The following is a 22,180-nucleotide window of genomic DNA, read 5'->3' as shown; positions in this document are numbered from 1 at the left end:
GTTAATTAAAAACTATGATAAACTTTGATTTTAAAGTTGTTATTATGAGAAAATGATTTTTATTATGAACATGAAACTATATCCAAAAATTATGATTAAACTCAAAGTGGAAGTATGTTTTCTAAAATGGTCATCTAGACGTCGTTCTTTCGACTGAAATGACTACCTTTACAAAAACGACTTGTAACTTATTTTTCCGACTATAAACCTATACTTTTCTGTTTAGATTCATAAAATAGAGTTCAATATGAAACCATAGCAATTTGATTCACTCAAAACGGATTTAAAATGAAGAAGTTATGGGTAAAACAAGATTGGATAATTTTTCTCATTTTAGCTACGTGAAAATTGGTAACAAATCTATTCCAACCATAACTTAATCAACTTGTATTGTATATTATGTAATCTTGAGATACCATAGACACGTATACAATGTTTCGACCTATCATGTCGACACATCTATATATATTTCGGAACAACCATAGACACTCTATATGTGAATGTTGGAGTTAGCTATACAGGGTTGAGGTTGATTCCAAAATATATATAGTTTGAGTTGTGATCAATACTGAGATACGTATACACTGGGTCGTGGATTGATTCAAGATAATATTTATTGATTTATTTCTGTACATCTAACTGTGGACAACTAGTTGTAGGTTACTAACGAGGACAGCTGACTTAATAAACTTAAAACATCAAAATATATTAAAAGTGTTGTAAATATATTTTGAACATACTTTGATATATATGTATATATTGTTATAGGTTCGTGAATCAACCAGTGGCCAAGTCTTACTTCCCGACCAAGTAAAAATCTGTGAAAGTGAGTTATAGTCCCACTTTTAAAATCTAATATTTTTGGGATGAGAATACATGCAGGTTTTATAAATGATTTACAAAATAGACACAAGTACGTGAAACTACATTCTATGGTTGAATTATCGAAATCGAATATGCCCCTTTTTATTAAGTCTGGTAATCTAAGAATTAGGGAACAGACACCCTAATTGACGCGAATCCTAAAGATAGATCTATTGGGCCTAACAAACCCCATCCAAAGTACCGGATGCTTTAGTACTTCGAAATTTATATCATATCCGAAGGGTGTCCCGGAATGATGGGGATATTCTTATATATGCATCTTGTTAATGTCGGTTACCAGGTGCTCACCATATGAATGATTTTTATCTCTGTGTATGGGATGTGTATTGAAATATGAAATCTTGTTGTCTATTATTATGATTTGATATATATAGGTTAAACCTATAACTCACCAACATTTTTGTTGACGTTTTAAGCATGTTTATTCTCAGGTGATTATTAAGAGCTTCCGCTGTCGCATACTTAAATAAGGACGAGATTTGGAGTCCATGCTTGTATGATATTGTGTAAAAACTGCATTCAAGAAACTTATTTTGTTGTAACATATTTGTATTGTAAACCATTATGTAATGGTCGTGTGTAAACAGGATATTTTAGATTATCATTATTTGATAATCTACGTAAAGCTTTTTAAACCTTTATTGATGAAATAAAGGTTATGGTTTGTTTTAAAATGAATGCAGTCTTTGAAAAACGTCTCATATAGAGGTCAAAACCTCGCAACGAAATCAATTAATATGGAACGTTTTTAATCAATAAGAACGGGACATTTCAGAAGTCCAGACTCATTAATGCATCCTAACAACTATTAGTTAGACACACTAATGCAAGACCTGGTTCGCTAAGACCACCGCTCTGATACCAACTGAAAGGACCCGTTCATATACATTATAAACGATTCACAATAGTTGATTACATCGCGAGGTATTTGACCTCTATATGATATATTTTTCAAACATTGCATTAGTTTTTAAAAGACAAACTTTATTTACATTGAAAGCTGACGGCATGCATACCATTTCATAATACATCCAACTATAATTGACTTAAATATAATCTTGATGAACTCAACGACTCGAATGTAACGTTTTTCAAAATATGCCATGAATGACTCCAAATGATATCCTTAAAATGAGCTAATGCACAGCGGAAGATTTCTTTAATACCTGAGAATAAACATACTTTAAAGTGTCAACCAAAAGGTTGGTGAGTTCATAGGTTTATCGTAAACAATAAAATTCTTCATTTTGATAGACCACAAGATTTAAATACAGTACACATATCTCGTGTACGAAACCATATTTCATAATGCTTAGCAGAGTAGGTTCGTATCCTTTTCTCCCCCGTAGGTTGCCTCGCAATTTGTAATATCTTTCATAAACCTAATCTCATATCAGGCATTTCGCACGGCATAGAGATAAAAGTCATTCATACGAACTACAAACACCTGGTAATCGACCTTAAAAAAATGCATCTAGAATATCCCCCGCATACCGGCATTCCGCACGGTCATGCAAAAAGTATACAATCAGGCCACTCTTTTAAATATGATGGTTGTGTACACCTCACAAATAGATTATATCTTTTAAAGCTGGCAGTTGTATACCTATTTTGAAGTACTAAAGCAGTTCAAATTCTCTGACTGGGGCTTGTTAGTGCCCATAGATCTATCTTTAGGATTCGCGTCAATTTGGGGCTCGGTTCCCAAATTCTCAGATTACCAGACTAAAAGGGGTGATATCCGGTGTACTCACAACTCATTCATAGAATGTTTTTAAGTACTTGTGTCTATCTCGTCAAACATTTATAAAAGTTGTGCATGTATTCTCAGTCCCAAAAATATATTGTAAAAGCATTTAAAAAGGGAGTAATGAAACTCACCATACTGTATTTTGTAGTAAAAATACATATGACGACACTGAACGAATGTAGGGTTGGCCTCAGATTCACTAACCTATTTCAGTAATATATATATATATATATATATATATATATATATATATATATATATATATATATATATATATATATATATATATATATATATATATATATTAAAACACATGTAATTGTAATCAAATAATTTCACCTATTAATTATATAATATTTATATATTTATTGTTTGTAGTTTATATAGAAGTTTTACTAAATCTCAATATATATTAATATTTATTTATATAGTTATATTAATATGGGTATATAGGAAATCAATAATTTGTTATATGTAGTATTTATATAATTGATGTTAATATGTTTATTCCAAGATTTTATGTAATATTAATAAAATTATGTATCAAATATGTTTTTATGTATTTAATATTTATTTGATAAAATAATGTTAATAATAATAATAATAATAATAATAATAATAATAATAATAATAATAATAATAATAATAATAATAATAATAATAATAAAAATCATGTTAGTGATAAAAATAATCATAATACTAATAATAATGAATAAAATGATAGTTTTAATAATAAAGGTAATCTTATTAAAAATGATAATTTTAATACTTTTTATAATAAGAATGAAAATAGTAATAATAATAACTATAATATATATACTAATAATACTTTTACCAATAACGAAAATACTAATGATACTAATAATAATAATACTTATAATAATAATAATAATGATAATAATAGTACTATTAATAATAATAATAATAATAATATTAATAATAATAATGATATGGTGATAAAAATATACTTTTAATAATAATAGTAGTTTTTAATAAAAATGATAAGTTTAATAATAATGATAATGAAAATAATAATTTTGATAATAATACTTAATACTTAATACTTAATAATAATAATAATAATAATAATAATAATAATAATAATAATAATAATAATAATAATAATAATAATAATAATAATAATAATAATAATAATAATAATAATAAGACTACCTTTAGAAGCTTTTCCTAAAAAAAAATGCCCCGAACCGGGCTCGAACCCAAGACCTCTCGCTCACCAACAATACACCCAAACCAGTTGCTTTGCGTCTTCTTTTCTAATTTATTCCCCATATTAATTTTATTCATCCCATTAAACTGTCTGTTCTACTTCATGTTCCTTTTCTAAAAAATAATTGCCACAGGCAGGGATTGAACCTGTGACATCCTATTAACCCAACACTCCATCTTACCACTACACTGCTTATTGTTTTTCTGTTCTAATTCAAGATTTAATTTTATTAAACCCGTTCTTTCTGTTATCTTTTTCCTCCTTTATAAACCCAATTCATTTTCACTTATATAGCAGGTAAGTATTCATTGTATCCTTGACAACGATTGACCTCACCATCATTGCTAGCTTTTAAATCTCGCCATTATCATTATTATAATCTTTATCATAATCGTTTTAACCGTTGGTCACCAACATCTTTTTCATCTCCCGTTTGAATCAATCACAGCAACAACAACAACAAAAAGCTGTAGCATCAGCAATTTTCGAATGAAACAGGATCATAGCGACAGTTGTATGGGTTCAATGGTTTTGGTTTTAGCTCGATTGATCATGAAAATAACAATAATAGTTTCGAGCTAATCGAAGGTGGTCGTCAACGTGGGGTTGTTCGAATTGTAACAGGAACATGTACAGCTCACGTAAAAATATAAGGAAGTCGAATTGGTTGTTATGGTGTTTGAAAGGAAAGCAGAAAAAAAACAGTTGTAACAACATGGATGAGAGGATCGAATATAGCAACAGGTTAAAGATCGGCCCAATATTAATTAGTATTAGACATGTCATGGCCCATCCACAAAAAGGATTATGGCCCAACAAGTTCATGAGCCCAATTTGAGGTTTAAATTATACGGCCCAAGCAACAATACGTAAACTCAGTTTTAGTGTTAGGATTATTGGCGACGGAAGAAAACAAACAAAAAAATATCATAAAGTGACACTTGATTTAGTTTGGCTATTACTTTCAATCGTATAGAAACAAGAAAAAGGAAACGAAATCATCATCATAAAATCATTCCTACTTCATTACTGTTTGGAGGCAGGAAAAAAAAAGACAGCCACTGTAGCATTGAATATGAAATAAAGAGAAGAAAGAAGAAAAAATAAATAAATAAATGGGTTTGGTTAAGGTTCATCGTGGGTTCACTTGGTAAATTTGCAAATCAAACTTAGAAAAGAAGGCTGAGGCAGTAGTTAACTCACGATGGAGATGGAAGTGGCCGTGTAGTTTGACGTGTTACAGAAACAAAACGAGAATAGAAATTGTGGTGGAGAAGGTGGTTGATCATGGTAGTTGTGGTGGTTCTTCGGCTCAAATCAACCGAAGGTGGTCAAGTGATGGTATATGGTGTTTGTAGGGTTCACGATGGTTGGGGTGACAAGGTGGCAATAAGGGTGTTCACTAGAAATCGAGTGATGAGAATGGTGGGTTGTCTTGGGGAGTATCGACTAACAAGGAAACAATAATTGTAGGTGACGTACGTGGTTTTTGTTTTAATATAGTTGCAACAATCGAACTAGTAATAGTTCAAGGTGTTGGGTTTTGTTCTTGGTTCACAGTAAACGAAGTGGTTTTCTTGACAGTAAATCACGATGGTTAGTTGTGGTGTTTTGGGTTGCAACAAAGGACGAGTAGTAGTGCACGGGATATGAATAAGTTTAAATGGTTGATGTTGAAAAGAGAAAAAGAGTTTGATGATGGTTTTCTACTTAATATTTGGTGAAGGGAGGTGAGCCGGTGTTGTGGTGTAGAAGGAGAAGAAAGTGTTTGGTTGTGTGTGATGAATACTCCCGTATGCATGAATATGTATATGTTTATCTATAGAATAAAGTTAAGATGGTTATGATCAAAAACAGTAATCGGGTTACAATTATGCACAGTAAAATATTTAATAATACTATTATATTTCAATTGATTCATGAATGTGCACAATCAACAGCAAAGCAGCCTTTCCTTTGGCTTTTATCTACCGACAGTTTTTACGGACTGTGTATCGTGAGAAATCAGTGGCGGATAAAAGTGTTCAGAAAAATTCCCTATTTTTAAATTAACTATATTTATTTATTTTGGTCATTATGGTATAAAATTCAATCATAAATTATTAAATAAAAATTACATTAATTATTCACTCCCAACCCCCAAGTAAAATATAAAAACTTTTAAAATTTGACAAACAACTTCTAAATATATTATTAATAAGCCTAAAATTTATAAAACTCATTTTCGGATCACCGTTTATTTTAAAATCATATAAGTTTAAATTTAACTAGCTTAATATCAATCGAAACATCAAACGAGTATTACAATCATTTAATATTTATTTTTAATATACTTTATTTATATATAGAGATATATTTTAAATAATAATTATTATAATATTCTATTTTTATTTTATTATTTTTTTTAATAACAACAACATATAATACTTCAAATTATATTTCGAATTATTATTTATATATACATACACACATATCTATTTACAATTAATTGTTCGTGAATCGTCGAGAGCAGTCGAAGGTCAATTGAATATATGAACATCGTTCCAAATTTTTTTTCCTAGACTCAACATTACATACTTTGTTTATCGTATCGAAATCATATAAAGATTAAGTTTAAATTTAGTCGAAAATTTCCGGGTCATCACATTGGGAGCACCCTTATTTGCTTCTTGCTTGGTGAGTAGTATAGTTATTTATGCTTTGATTGTGACGTTTTGTTACAACACTTTAATTGTGGTATGTATGTTTTTTTTCTCTTGGGTAATTATCCGGTGTTTGGCTACTGTTTTCTGATCTGTTTAGACTATAGATAGATATTACTATATTAACTATTAGACAAAAATGATGAATAGTAACCAGAGTCATTTTCGTCCTTTCACATTTTTTTTTCTTTCCCTTTTTTTCACTTTTTTCCCCTTCTCGCAAGTAAAGCCCCCCAACCTTTGTTCAAAAATTAAAACCGGCCCCTCAACATAGGGGTAAAGTGTCAAATAACCATTTTCATAAAAAAAAATCTTAACTAAACTCTACCCAAATATCCAACGGGTCATATCTTCTCGCTCGCAATGAGTTAAATTTTTAGGAACACAATGTCACTAACTATAGGCAAAACGGACGTTTTTTAAAACACGATAAATATTTGAGGTACTTTACACGTTGACTTTGCGTTAAATTTTTAAAAATCGACAATTCCATAGCGAAACGCGGAGATGTAAAATAACATTTAAATCTTTGACGAGTTATACCTTTTAGTTCGACTCGAGTTGTGCTTCAACGACATGATCGTTAGCCACGAAATAATTTTACAAACTAAACACAATAAAATACGTTGAAAATCGAACCCCCGGCGTGAAGCGAGAGTTCGATAACTAGTTAATATTACTCGTATTAACGATTAATTGTAATATTCCTAAAATCGTTCTGGCAAATATTTGTTTAGACTATATAATATATCGTTCATAACCTATCACTTCATGAATTGTAATACTCCAAAAATAGTTCTGGCAAATACTAATATTACTATTATATATTTATCCGTAAATATATTTATAACACGTTTAAACTTTTAGCATGCATCGATCAGCAGAAAAACTAACACAAGCTATTTTTGCGTTGTTTTGAGGTTTTTCTGCAAAACTACACACTATGGTGATGGTGATCAGATGTGGATCAAATTCTGATACACGAGCTGATAGGAAGAAATATTAATTGGGTTCAATTCTTGTTTATATGTCTCTATCTATTTGTATAGTTTTTTCTTCTTCAGTTTATGTTTCATGTTTCTTATGCATACTGCTACTACTACTGTTACCTCGAAAAAATCACTAGCTAGCAGCCCACCTTGTTTCCAACAACACATCATGAAACGTTGTTTTCTCAATCGATACAGTCCTCCTGATCGAGCTCAATTGTGGTTGGTGCGACTGGAGAAACACTCGAGCAGTTGTTGCTATATTATCTGAAAGCACAAATCGAGTATTGATGATGATGTCCACGCTCATTCTAATGGAAACCTTGTTTAGGCTACATTCAGAGGCGTCTTCGAACAGGGCTAAGATAGGCAACCGCACAGGGCCCAAATTTTGTAAGGGCTCAACATTTTGAATATATAGAGAGAGAATTGTTTTCAGTAGTCAATTAAACTAAATCAAAAATTGTCGGTTAAAGTTGTAAAACTACAATTATAAATTGTTAATGTTAAATGCATTGTATGTAATAAAATAGATAAATTTTACTGTTATCTTTTCATATGTATTAAAAAATATAACGAGGGCCCATGTTTATTTTCGCCCAGGGCCTATTAAATTGTTGAGACGACCCTGACTACAGTTGATGTGATGTGGTAAATGACCGTTTCCTCCTGGGAACGGAGTTTGTGGCAAGTCACTTGTTGTTATTTGTAATAAGAGAAGATACGTGTGGAACCGTTCTTCTTGTTTGTGGGGAAGGTGGTTGACCCAAGTGCTTCTTGATCGATCGATCAGGTTATTGCAATCTAGGTGCTTTTAGGATGGAAATATTTAGATTGGATTTTTACAAGTCTACTATTGTATTTTTTTTTTCTTTTTTTTTTTTTTTTTTGGCAAAATAACAAAAACTTTAATAAAAAGGGAAAACGTTTTCGAAAAGAAAACAAATTCAACTAGAGATACAAGAGAGAAATCTGATGAGGCTCGTACGTAGAAAACGGCTATCATATGAATTATCTATACCGAGCCTCATCTAACTACATCGAAACACTAACTAAACCAAAAACTAAACAATACAAAAAAACGATCCATGAATCCAAAAGTACGCTATGAAACATAAAACTAATAGAATACGAACTCAAATATCCTTGATGAATACGCCAAAGTTTTTCGTTTCTGCGGCTTGAACTATCTTGTAGACGCCAAAGTCTACTATTGTAGTTGATGCACATTATTCTGTGGTGCTTTATTATCATTTTGCTTATTACAAATCTGTTTTGCAGTAGCACTTAATTGTTGTATGAACATATTAGTTTCTTCCATTTTTTTTTTATTTTTTTTTTTTTAAATTAGTTTCTTCCATTAGTCATTTGTTGTTTTAGTATTGGATGGCTCATTGCAGCCTCTTCTATAATAATTCTATCTATGGAATTTTTTTTTTGTCATCTTTGTACCTTTACCATGTTACAAATAATGTGGATTTGACTTTTGACTTTCTTTAAGTTGATGTTAAACCTTATTTGTTTGGAAAGGGATCTTTAAAAGAGTTCACCTTGGTTTACATAGCTATGATAATTGTATTACATAACCTCATTGTTGAAAAAGTTAAAAAAAAATTACTCCGAAGTAGTACTGTAAAACTTGAAAATAATAAGGAACTAATCTGGGTAGGTAGTAAATCAAAAAACAACTTTTAAGAATCACAACTTTGGGGTCAATCCGGTCGGTGCTGACATGTTAAAAGGGATTAGGACCTCTTATTGGTGGAGAAGAAAATCTGACTCAAATGGTTGACTCCCGCACAGTTCAAGACCTCTATATGTATGTTTCTTCAAGTGTTCGTTGTATGTACTCCATGTCTTTTGTTGATGTAAATGAGAACTGTGTAGATGCTGCATGCATCAATACAACTGTAGATTTTGATAAAAGATGATACCCCGGTGGCCCGGTGGAACCGAACTGATTATGGGACCGGTGATTGACCCAAATGTTTCTTGAAGAAACTATAATAATAATGTTATGGTAATCTTTGTCCACCTAACCATGCCATTTATTATGCTTGTAGGTTATTATTATATGGTAAAATCTTTGTGCACAAATTGTTTGTTTCATGTTTGGATGGATTAGTGTTACCTGTTTTGTATAAGGTAAATTTACTTCATTAATGTTAACTGTAAAAAGTTCTTTGAAAGACAAAAATGGGTCTCGACCCGACCCGTTTGACCTATTTAAAACACACATCCTCTACATGATGATGACTCTCACATTTGAAAACCATAATCGCGTATGGATTACCAATAATATCATTATTGCATGAACACAACCTATCTTCAAAGTGATGAAGAAAACGATTTACATCTCTAATAATTGGTTTCCTTCCCGTATACACGCAAGACACCAATTTAAATGCAAAATGACAGTCACTCACTGCAAACTTTAAAGTCGCCAACAGTTAATCGCCATGATAAACAAGACGGAAATTTAAAAAATTGAACACGAGTAACATATAAAAAAATTTGATAGCCTTTCGCATTAGTCCTTGCAACAACTCAGATGTGCTTCCAACGCCAAAACGAAGTTAAAACACTAAATCTCGAAGTTTATAACAGCAGCTCCAACCTATTTAAAAGTTTATTTCTAACGAAAAACGAAGTCTTGTAATGTTTGTCAAACAACATGATACCGATAAAAGCATTGTAAAATTCTCAAGTGATGCTAATAACATCATTATACCGATAAAAGAAGTTTCATAACACACCTTCAAAATGCTTAATAAGCCCGCCTTTGCGCTTTCTTTGGCTTCTTCACAAAGCTCAACCGAATCTTCTTAAGACGACTCCTTTTCCTCGCCATTTTCTCCGGCAACGTTTCCCGCTTCTTCTCCTTCACCACCACCGCCTTCTTCATGAACCTCGGATCAACTTTATAAGCTTTAACTTCAACTGGTAATCCTTTCTTTTCGGCTTCTTTAAATAAAGCATTCGCCTTATCAACCCGCCCATGAGCACACAACTTACCCATTAACAGATCATAAGTTTTAACACCAGGTTCACAATCTTTCTTCATTTTTGCAAAAACCATTAGCGCATGATCAATCCTCTCGATTCCACACAAAATCGTGAGAAATTCATAATATGCTTTCTTATCAAGTTTATCCCCAAATCCGCTTGATTTCATCTTATCAATCATTTCATCCCCTTCACCAATTCTAGCAGCTTGATACAAACTCTTGATCAAAACAAGAAACGTTTCTTCATTCGGATGACACCCCCATTCCCCCATTCGATCAAACAAATTCATAGCTTCCTCTGTCTTCCTAATCTTACACAGATTACTAATCAAAACATTAAAAGTTTCCACATTTCTTGGAACACCAGCCACGTCCATATCGATCAACACTTTTTCAGCTTCAGATTGAAGCCGAAATGGATCTTTCTTTCTACAAAGCTTACAAACACAATCAAGAATAGCGTTATATCCAACTGGACCGATTTCAAACCCACCTCGATACATCTCTTGGCTTAATCTCCTAGCTTCATCAAGTTTCCCATCAACACACCAACCTTTAATCAAAGTATCACAAATAAACTCATCTGGGAAGAACTCATTAGCAACATCAGTAACCAGTTTTTCGGCATTACTAGCAAACCCATAATCACACAATTTCGAAACAACATACTTTAAAGATTCTAAATTTCTTACAAACCCATAATCAAGTTCCATTTTTTCAAAGGTTGCAACCACTTGTGTTGCTCTACCAGCTCTAACCAAACGATCAATTAAAGATTCAAAACATTTATTACCCGAAACCTCTTTATTCGCAATGAGAACTTCATGGGTAGCCTTGAAATCTTTTCTCCTGCCAAAATATTCAATAAAATATGATAAAGATTCATCATTTAGCTTAAAATCAGATCTTGTTGACACCCAATTGAAAAAATCAAGAACCGTACGGCCTGATTTTGGGGAAAGATTTAGTGTGTTTTGAATGATGTTTGATGTGAGAGTAATGTGTGAAAAGCTTAAATCAAGACGTTTTGGGAGAGTGGTTGTTTGATCATTTTGGTCTTTCGTGAGTTCATATGATATTGATTCAGCAATTTCTTGTGAATCTTGAATTGGGGTTTGTGAAGAAAAGAATTTAGGGAAAAATGGTGTGAAAAAATAGTAGGGTTTTGGGTTGGGGAGTGCAGGGTTTTGGGGGTGGAGAACATGGTAGTGACGGTGGATTGACGGTGGCGATGGTAGTGGTGGAGATAAGAAATGACGGCGGAGGAGTGACCGGAGGTGGGCAGACGGCGGTAATGGTTTAAGCATTTTTTTGGTTTTGGTCGAGGGGTTTGTAATTCAAGATTTTTAACAAGATTGTTAATGAAAACCTAAAAATGAGTTGACCCGGTCCGGAAAATGAAATTCGGATCGTGGTTGTAGCTTACGTAGAAAGACTATTGTACCCAAATCGTGGTCTGATTTTGTATCTATACCTAGAGGGTAAAATGGTCTTTTTAACAATGAAGGAATATGAGAGGCATATAAGGAAGTGGATAGAATAAGATAGAGATATATGATATACGTATGTATGATGATGTGGTTGCCATAAACTCGAACGACAAAGTGAAGAACTCACATCATTTCGTCGTAATTCTAACTTTTGTAAGCTTTAATATCCAAAACAAGGTATATTTTGTTCTTAATATATGTTTTTATGTAACTATATTGATTAATGTATGTATGTATATATGTATGTGTGTTCTTGTGTGTTATTGTTGTCCATGCAATAGGGTCTGGTTCTAAAGTCTAAATTATTAACTATGGCTCCAAATTTGCTTAGAATACTGAATTAAATGATTTGGGGAGAATGCATTTTTCAATTATGGCTAAAAAGGTGAAGCTTTGTTTTTGTTTAGTGACTAATGATGCCATAAGTAATATGACTTTTCTTATCAATCAATCAATTGATTAGATAATTGATCCAAAATGGCCAAATGATAACAAGATTAGGCTGCGTATATCTGAATAAAAATACTACAGTATCATTTTCCAAGCTGAACAGGGAAAACCTTACTCGTTTTTAGTTAGATAACTATATGAAACTGCATTTCCCCTATTTATGTTATGACAATTATAATATAATATCCTTGTATTGGATGTTAGTTTTTTGGGTTCTTATAATCTAAATTACATTTCTAAGAATTTTAAAACTATTTTGTCAGAGTGATTGCAATTAGACATTGCATAATCAGTGCCCTTGTGCAGAACCAAGAAAAGAAATGTTGTCTCTGCAACAGTTACCTTGTATTCATCAGACTCAGGTTTATATCATCTCTTCTTTTGGCCCATTTCTTGAAAGTTGACTTCGGGAAACAAAGTCAACATCACACCCAAACATTGATGTAAGTTGACTTTATGTATCAGCTAGGGCTGTGTACTAATGGCCGGTTCCCTAAAGGAGTCCGCTTCATCGTTAGAGCAAAGCAAATATCGGGTCCTTCAACCTCTCTACAAGGTAAACATAAGTATCATTATCATTTATATTATATATTATATATTACGTTAATGTTATATGTTATACATACATTTTGTAACTTATGTAGTTTATGTTATTTTGATCTAAAGAAATGTTTTCACTTTGTTAACAAAAACAAAGTTTCTCGGTTTACAGATAAAACAGGGAGACGCCAATTGCTTGCTACTGGGATAACAGTTGCTCCTTGGCTCCTTTTGTCATATCAGCAATCAACTGCATGTATGTACTTTTTCACGCTGATTTATTTTGTTCTGGTAAAATATTACGTAAGGTATGTTTATTATTATTTGTTCTTGGAGGTGGCTTTTTCAACCTGGTACTTATAATGTGTCAAATAAAGAGTAGCTTATTCAGAGACGGGTCAGACAGGTTAAAACTTGCCCAAAGTGTACTTTTGCTGCAAAAAACCTGCTAAATAATTTTAATTCAAAGCATTATTTATATCACCATTATATGATAATAAAAAAAATTCCGCACACATATTTGATGCAATTACTATTTATGTAATTATATTTATAATACGGTTATTTCTAACGAGAGCCTTAAGGTTGTCGTTAAGGTGAGTTACTGTATCATACAGAACGGTTTATGTTGACTTTTATATGGTGGTTTTTGAAATGTACATGTCTTTTCTGCGCATTAATGACAGCCCTAAGGGTTGTCGTTAGAAAAATCATTATAATAAAAATAGTTAACTTACACGTGTTTTAGGTCAATAAACTTGACTTATACAAAAAATTACTCGTTTTGACCAGTTACCCAACCCGTTTATGATCCTGCCATTTTCACCACCCTTGCGGTTTCTATTATCGGGTTTACGTTTCCTCTGTGTCCTTGATAATAGTTAATGTGTCGGCTTCTAATTTACATTTTTAATATAAACGGCTTTCTAAGAGTAAACTTTTGATATGGATCAGTTGCTGCAGAAAATGCGAAAGGGTTTTTACCAGTGACTGACAAAAAAGATGGGTATTCGTTCATCTATCCCTTTGGTTGGCAGGTGTGTTTGATGTTTTTTTATTGTTTGACCGTTAGTCAAATGTCGTTACACGCTTTCCTGATGTTAGTCTTTGTCTCTTTGACCATGTTGCTATTTCACTTATTTCGGGTCAGGAAGTTGTTATTGAAGGCCAAGACAAAGTTTTTAAAGACGTTATTGAACCCTTAGAAAATGTCAGCGTTACTGTTTTTCCTACAAACAAAGAGGACATTCGAGACCTTGGTTCTCCAAAAGAGGTTTGATCATCTATCAATATATGCATCTTTAATCTTTATTACTTCTGTTGTAAAGATTAGTTGCTTCATGCATCATGATACGGGTCAAATACCCACAGAGGCGGAACATTGTGGAGGCAAAAGAGGGTATCCGCCCCGACTCGATTTCGGGAGAAAAAATTTTTACACTAAAAAAAAAATACTAAAAAATAAGGGTTTTTTTTTTTGTGTTTACCCCCCTTTCATTATCTCAGGTCGAATTCAGGTTCTGCCACTGAATACCTACTTGGGTGATCTGATGACCCACACGTTAGGGCGACCAAGGTCAATATGGGCAGTTTGGGTAATGGCTGAAGACGTTGCATGTTCATTTTCTATAAACAATTGAAAAGGTTCAATTTTTTTGGGAAAACTATGCATTTTCAATAATGATTTACTTTTGAAATAAGTTATTTATTAGGAGAAAAGGCAGTTTTTGGCAACTTTCAACCTGTTACACTGTTGGACTCATTTGAACATGTTTCCCATTTAGGTTAATCTGTTTATTTGACCCATTTGGGTCGTTGGAGATGAATTAAAATCCAAATCGACTCATTAATAAGTAATTTTGTTGAAATGGGCACGCCTATATCCTTGTCTTGGATTGTTGCAACTATTGTTAGCCAAAATTAATACCATTAACTTCGTTATAACAAAAGAAATTCAAAAAGAACGATGCAGCTTTTTTTAAACATCGGAGAAAAAGGATATGTGACAGCTTTTTATGCTTTTGCACTATAATTTCAGGTTGCAGAAGCTTTAATAAAAAAGGTTCTTGCTCCCCCTTCACAGAAAACAAAATTACTTACAGCAACAGAGGTTAGATTTGTAATTTTATCAACATTGAGACAGTATGCGTGTGTGGATAAAACTGAGTGTTAGTACTTGTTTTATGACACAGCATGATGTCGACGGAAAAACTTATTATACGTTTGAGTTTGTTGCTCAAGCCCCAAACTTCACTCGCCATGCTCTCAGCACAATCGCCATTGGCAACGGTATAAACAGTTGTCAATCATTAATTTCTCCTTGAGGTGGCAAATTGAGTGGGTTAGACAGGTTTGGTTATGGGTCATAACAGGTAATATTAAATGCGGGCCCGACCCAAATCGCAAGAATATATTTTTCTTTTTTCTGAACGTTTTAAATTGATTATAAATGCTGAGCTTTTAACCGATAATCTTATTAAGCGTTTTAGAATGTTTTAATCATTTGAAAGCTCGTTGGGTGATCCTTGACGTGTTGCACCTGTTGGAGATGAAATATGATCCAAATAGACCCTTTAAAATAAGTAAATGAGCCAAGATTGCCATTTCCAGAACTTTCATCTTCATCATTGTCGTACTGTCACCTGTTGGAGATGAAATCCAACCCAAATAGACCCTTTTATATTGTTGAATCATATTTTTAAATAATTTCAGGGAAATTCTACACTTTGACAACTGGGGCAAACGAGAGACGATGGGGAAAGATGAAAGACAAATTAAACGTTGTCGTTGATTCCTTCAAACTCTTTAATGTCTAAAGAATTCATTCAACTTTTAGCTAAACTCTACAGGCTATACAATTTCCATATATAGTTGAGTAAGTATAAGTATTTTTCCTACTATATACTCAATAACAATCATGTTTAAGCAACTTTTTCGCTCCAATTTTATTAAATATATCAAGAAACCTTGTATTCTGTGGTATGATTATGTGAAGGTAAAGTTTTGATTTGCTTTTGATGTATCAAAATCAAAATCCAAGAAAGCAAAACAACATCGACTTTTCAGTATCTAGATGTCTTTCTTGTAGATGCATGGTTGATCGGATGATAATCGACCCAAGAAATAATTCCTTTACAAATTTTTTGGGTAAGCAAGGAAACCCTCCTATGAACACATTAACTCCCCCATAGAAGGTAAAACCTCGGGTAATCAAGCCCTCGAGCGCGAGACCTGGTACCGGATGAATCTAGTCACAATTCCTTTTATAAATTTATGTACAGGATGAAACGTTGACCATAAAAGTAACCATCAATTTCGTGATTTTTAACAAATGTTACACGATTAATGTTTATAATGGTATGCAATCTTATTATCATGTATCGATACATAATCGACTGTCTAAAACATGAAATATGTTACAAGTTCAACATTAAGACTGAAATTATGGTTATATATATCATTTCTTTTCTATTTTCTAATCATATAATGAAATTATTATTAGTCAACATTTTGACCCGACCAGCTGAGAGGCTATTCAGATTCATTCATTCATTCATTCATTCATTCACTATGACTCTAGATCATTTACAAACTGCAAGATTTTAAGCCCAATTGTAATAGCAAAAGGGTTGATGGGGCAGTTTAACTACATAGGATATGGAGTCCTGAATCGACTCAAAAAGGGGCGTAAGTTGATAAATAAGCGACAAACAATAACTGAATCTACATTTTCAAGTCAAATAATTGTTAGTATGATGAAGATAATTTAGAAACGTCCCTTCCTCATTCGCGCCCAAGCAATGACAGCAACTGCAGCACCGCCCAAATGAGCCGATCCCGAAACTTGACTGTTTCCCTGAAAATTTAAAAGCTCATAGTTAAATTTAAATAGAAAATATTACGTGGTTGGTCCCCAATGTTTGCAAAATATTGCGCGAGAGCCATTTATGTTTTTTATTGACGCGGTTGGTCCCTCAGCCTAACGGATGTTAGTTTTTTCTGTTAAACTCAGAGGCGGAGACAAGGGGGACTGAGGGGTGCTCAGCCTCCCCCAAGGTCCAAATAAAGTCCAAATTTCAATTGTAATTTATGCCCAGAAAAATATAAGCCTCCCTTAACAACCAAGTTTCATTTGTATTATTATGTTCAAATAATTGTAATTTAATTGGTCAAATTGCCCGAGACTCGTATAATTTTCAACTAGCCAATTATCACTTCAAAAATTAGTTTGTTTTACATTATTATTAATTAAAAATCATAAATATAATATTTGTTATCGAGTAAGCCACCCCCATCTTCAAATCCTGGCTTCGCCTCTGGCTAAACTCAGTTATGTGCCGCCTTGCACAGTTGCACCTGAGAGTACTTTTGTCATCTCATAGCAAAAATAGATTGGTGATATCATATTTGAACGCTAGGATAAAAAATAAAAATAAAAAAGAAAAATAAAAAATAAAAAAGAAAAAAAAAAAAAAAAAAACTCAAAACAGCTACAGTCAAAAAAAGAAAGAAAATAGATTGTTGACATTAGATTTAGGATCATACCTCTAATATTCTCATCATATCATGTCCAATAAAAAATATCCCCTAAAATGACCACATGAAAAAAAAAAACATTTACCAGATACACAAAAACTATAAGAATGAATAATCACTGCAGTAAAAAAAATGTTAATTTACCAGTAAGATAGCAGGGACTGGTAGTATGAACTCGAGATATATAGTTTTTGTTGGGTTAAGGAATATATCAAGCAACAAAATAGCATTTACTGCACCACTTGCCCCCTAAAAAGTGAAATCGTTGTTGCAAGTCATATATATGATTTCCTACACATGACCAAAAGTTTGAAACGCACAGAAACGTTAAACGTACCAGACCCGGAACTTTTGAAGGGTCCCGTTCAAACATTCGCTTATTCTGCAGTAAGCAAATATATAATAATATATTTAGTCAATATTTGGTACCTTAATGTGGTATTAGTAACAAGGTTAATGTAGTGAATAACTTTTGTACCTGTAAGGACAGAAAAGCATGGTGCACCAAATAAAAGGCTGAACCAACAAAGGCCCCAGCTAGGTACAACTTAATCAGAAATTCAGGCCCAAATTGGTGTCCAATCTGTCCAAATAATTAGCATAAAAAAGCATACGCAATGAACATTATGACGTTGATGTAATTATAATGTGTCTTCTAAATGGTATTTATAAAAAAAGTAAATTGATTATAATATAATCATGGTTTACTATTACTATAAAAAGACATTTGTTGACTATTTAACTTTAATTCAACCCAGTTTAACATTGTGTCTGTATATATTGTATCCTTATTTCTGAAAAGAATACAGTCTTGTTAAATGTGTTTTGATTTGTTCAAAACAAGAATTACAAATCATGTTTACAAACAGGCTTATAGGAATACTATGTCGCCAAACGAGGCAAGGACGTACATAATTAATTGTCTGAGCAACAATTTATAGATTAAAACATCAATAAAGTTATGTCATTAAGGACTTTCAACACTGAAGTGAACTTACACTTTTACCGAAAAAATATAGCCCAATCATGTTGGAGACAATATGGCCAACTTCATTATGACTGAAAGCAGCAGTTATCATAGTATGGATCCGTCCACTTTTAAAGTTGTCAACTTGTACCTGTGCATATGAAATATTTGAAAAAGAAATTAACTTCAAGAGGTGGCAAAATGGGCGGATTAAATAACTTGTCAAAGCTAATTTACTACAATCATATGCTACTATTATATTTAATAGATATTTGTGCATTAAGAATAATCTTTGGTTGCCATTCAACATATTTCCCTTATGACTAGATTTTTGAAATTTGACCCATTTGAGATAATACATAATGCTACTCAGCACGTTCACAAGTAAAGAGTCGAAATTGCACCCTCTACTACACAAAAAATACTATATTTGATTATGTCAATTGAAAACAAACAGAATAGCCAACAACAAACTGACCATGAAATTCTGCACCATGAACCTACGGTCAGCAACTCTCCACAACAGAAACACAGCCACATTTGCTACAATCAATCCTATTACTGTATTATCAACTGTGAGTCTCCTTCTAAACTGTGACAACCTGCAAACACAAAAACAAATTCACCATCATAAACGTGCTTCAATTGATCTCACCCAGCTCAAAGTTTTATATATGTATGTATAATATAGCATGTGTGTGTGTGATTTCACTAGCTCAAACTAGATAATTGGTGCTTTAACCAAACATAAACTTTTTGTACTTATGCAGAAAGTTAAAAAAGAATAAAAAAATTGTTCATGGAAGTCTAATCTATATCAACAGCATGAAACCTTTCTTTAGCCCAAAAATAATGTGTAAACCTAACAAGTAATATGTTCTAATACAAAGTTTGCAACTTTTATCGCTCTAAAAATGAGACCACAAACCCTAATTACATCCTCAAATGATCAAGGAGTAGTTAACAGTAAAACAGAACAAATTACCAAGTTTTTTGGTAACTAATCGGTTGATTGATTTGAAAACCATGTCTTTGAAATTGAGCTGTTAGAGACCCAAACCCTCCATCACTCACAAATAACTTGCTTGAACTTTTCAGTTTCGAAAGCCCATTAGGCAAAAAATGCCTCAAAAGAAGTGGATTTGAAAGGACTTTCATCAAACAGTTGGTGGGCGTTTGCTGCAACGGCTTTGAACAAGTGGTGTAGTGATAGATTCCATGGTTGTGGTGGTGGTGGTGGGGCACATTGGGGGCCTGGTGGTGGGAAATTGGGTTTGATCGTATGGATTGTGAGGCAAATTTTCTTGGGTTTTTGGTGATTAGTTTAAGGGAGAATAGCTTCTGCATTGTTTGACGATTTAAGCAAACGAATTGTAGTAAAAATGAAGATGAAGATGATTCAAACCCTAATTCCCAAATGAATACGAAGATCTTTTGGGTAAAACACTGACACTAAAATTGCATTGGAGTGTTTGATAAATCATGAAATTGGCAAATTTGCAACTGAGAGGCATGTGACCTAAACTCCCCCTTATTTATTACGGAGTACTACGTATTATTCTATACACACAAAAAGGAAACAATATGTAAATTACTATGACCCGTCATATATGTTAAGATGGTTTTAGTGCACTTAAAATTTGATTGAATATTTTTTTTAACGGCAAATTTCTCCATCGAATACTCTCATTTGCGACCCACACAAGCTAGGTAGGAAACTTCAAGGATTGACCCGGGTTGCTTGGCAGCTAATCGCGAAAAAATCTTGGAGAAAACCTCCCTCTTATCGGAATTGAACCAAGGTTGATTGGCAACTAATCGCGAGTCCCCTTACTAAGGCTTGGAAACCACTCTGTAGACTTGTAGTTATACTCATTAATTTAATCTAATAATTACTATTTTTATTTTTATAATGTATCATTACAATTTCTGATTATGAGTTTGTTGAATACAAGTTAATGTATATTCAGTTGCAGATTTAGGTATAGTCACGAGTGTCAGTAGTTAAAAATTCAAAAAAATTATATTATCTAACATTATCACTCAAAAAAAGTTTAAATTGTTAAGTGGTATCACTAGTTAAATTAAAAGCCCAAAAAAAAATTTTCACTTTGTATTGCATATTTCACAGGTAAACAGTCTTCACCCTGGTCTTTAAGATCCTAAAGGCACAATATTAACCTTCATGTAATATATATAAATTTAGAGTTTTAAAAATGCTATTCGGTTTTATAAAATTAAAGTAAGACTGAAGAACTCTGTAGTAACTAATATTAACCCACAATAATTCTTATAATCACTCGATCAAAAGTGTGAAATCGCAAACATATATTTAGATGATGAATAAGATTTAAGAACAATATCGATTTTTGGTGAGAGTATTGACTGGTTGGAGAAATGAAGAAGAATAATAATAAGGAAATGAAAGAAGACAAGTGAGTTTCAACTTTTTATGGTGATGATTAAGGTAAAACAATGGTGAAAGAAGGAATATCAACCAACACCAAGTATATTGTTTCTAAGACCGTCTTTAACGCCGGCGTGCTGGGCTGGTTTTGGAACCAACACGCCGCCGGGTACGGGTTATCGCGGCGTGTTGCGGTGGTGGGAGGCTGGCGTGTTTCAACCCAACATGAACATTTTGCTGCGTGTTGGTTCAATTGGTGACGTGGGAGGTTATATACCTTTCAATTTTGCAATGGATATATACATATATTCATATTTTAAATAATTTACATAGAAGAAATATAGAAATTAAGAATATAGAAGAAATAGAGAAGAAAAACGTACAGTTGAGTTTGGGGAAAGACGACTACAGAGATAAAATAATAAACCTAGTTTTGTAAAAATATATATTGGGTAGTGTTAAAATATGGGCTTGTCCATATATGAATACGGGCTTATCAATTAGACTTTAAAAACTTGTATAGTAGATGACAAAACTAGTAAATGAAAATTTATTTTGTATTAAAAATTATACATACGACTGTATCTATAATTATACATATATAATATAATTATTATAATTATTAATAAATACTAGTGAAATGACCCGTGGAACCACGGGTTTGTTTAAACGAAACAGTTTAATGATATGTTTTAGTTATTAAATAAACGTAAATGCTAAACTTATTTAGTTTAATGACCCGTGAAACCACATAGTCCGACTAAGAAACTCGTCAGCTGTACATTTCATCAAACACATAAAATGCATATTAAATAATCCACATCCAATCATAAGAGATAATATTTGTTGTCATTTTATTTTAAAAGTGTAAATTAAAAATATAAATATAAAATTGGTTTCCTTCTACCTAACTTTTATACATTCTCGTACTCAATTCAAAATAATTAATTACAATAATTTAAAATTATTTAATTTTAATAATTAAAATAATTATTAATAAGATTTAATAATAATAATTAATTAATAAGATTTAATTTTAATTCAAAATTATTTAGATTAATGACATCACCCACCATGCTTATATTTTTTTCTTTTTCTTTTTGATTTTTTCTTAACAAAGGAATTAGTCTAATAATGACATCATCATTTTAGCAATATAATAGAAACTATAGATGTAATATAATAAGAGCAATTAAAATCAATATAAATGAAAGAAAAATGAAAA

At 32.3% G+C, this 22,180-nt stretch overlaps 3 protein-coding genes across 4 annotated transcripts; 1 reads left to right on the top strand and 2 right to left on the bottom strand.

The window, feature by feature from the left end:
- Window positions 1-10,055: 10,055 nt before the first annotated feature.
- Window positions 10,056-11,881, bottom strand: LOC139857664 (small ribosomal subunit protein mL104 (rPPR9)). Its single transcript, XM_071846488.1, has one exon. It carries the CDS (start codon window positions 11,870-11,872, stop codon window positions 10,325-10,327), a length of 1,548 nt encoding a protein of 515 aa, XP_071702589.1. The 5' UTR covers window positions 11,873-11,881; the 3' UTR covers window positions 10,056-10,324.
- Window positions 11,882-12,127: 246 nt separating this feature from the next.
- LOC139857657 (psbP-like protein 1, chloroplastic) lies at window positions 12,128-16,020 on the top strand. 2 transcript variants are annotated; one of them, XM_071846479.1, is made up of 9 exons: window positions 12,128-12,232; window positions 12,769-12,867; window positions 12,971-13,061; window positions 13,218-13,301; window positions 14,000-14,082; window positions 14,196-14,318; window positions 15,084-15,155; window positions 15,238-15,334; window positions 15,758-16,020. In XM_071846479.1, exons 2-9 carry the CDS (start codon window positions 12,826-12,828, stop codon window positions 15,859-15,861), a joined length of 696 nt encoding a protein of 231 aa, XP_071702580.1. In that variant the 5' UTR covers window positions 12,128-12,232; window positions 12,769-12,825; the 3' UTR covers window positions 15,862-16,020. The 2 variants fall into 2 exon arrangements, with proteins under 2 accessions (XP_071702580.1, XP_071702578.1); XM_071846477.1 differs by having other exon boundaries at window positions 13,203-13,301.
- A 622-nt stretch (window positions 16,021-16,642) lies between these two features.
- LOC139858405 (RHOMBOID-like protein 12, mitochondrial) lies at window positions 16,643-19,934 on the bottom strand. Its single transcript, XM_071847259.1, has 8 exons — window positions 19,534-19,934; window positions 19,027-19,150; window positions 18,580-18,699; window positions 18,060-18,164; window positions 17,919-17,963; window positions 17,726-17,830; window positions 17,591-17,632; window positions 16,643-16,901 (listed from the first exon to the last, which is right to left on the bottom strand). The coding sequence occupies exons 1-8, from the start codon at window positions 19,893-19,895 to the stop codon at window positions 16,812-16,814; spliced, it is 993 nt and encodes a 330-aa protein (XP_071703360.1). The 5' UTR covers window positions 19,896-19,934; the 3' UTR covers window positions 16,643-16,811.
- Window positions 19,935-22,180: the final 2,246 nt, after the last annotated feature.

The sequence above is a fragment of the Rutidosis leptorrhynchoides genome, chromosome 7 (assembly GCF_046630445.1).
Source record: "Rutidosis leptorrhynchoides isolate AG116_Rl617_1_P2 chromosome 7, CSIRO_AGI_Rlap_v1, whole genome shotgun sequence".
Taxonomy (NCBI): domain Eukaryota; kingdom Viridiplantae; phylum Streptophyta; class Magnoliopsida; order Asterales; family Asteraceae; genus Rutidosis; species Rutidosis leptorrhynchoides.
Note: the sequence above shows the minus strand (reverse complement) of the source record. Positions and strands in the feature narration are given on the sequence as shown.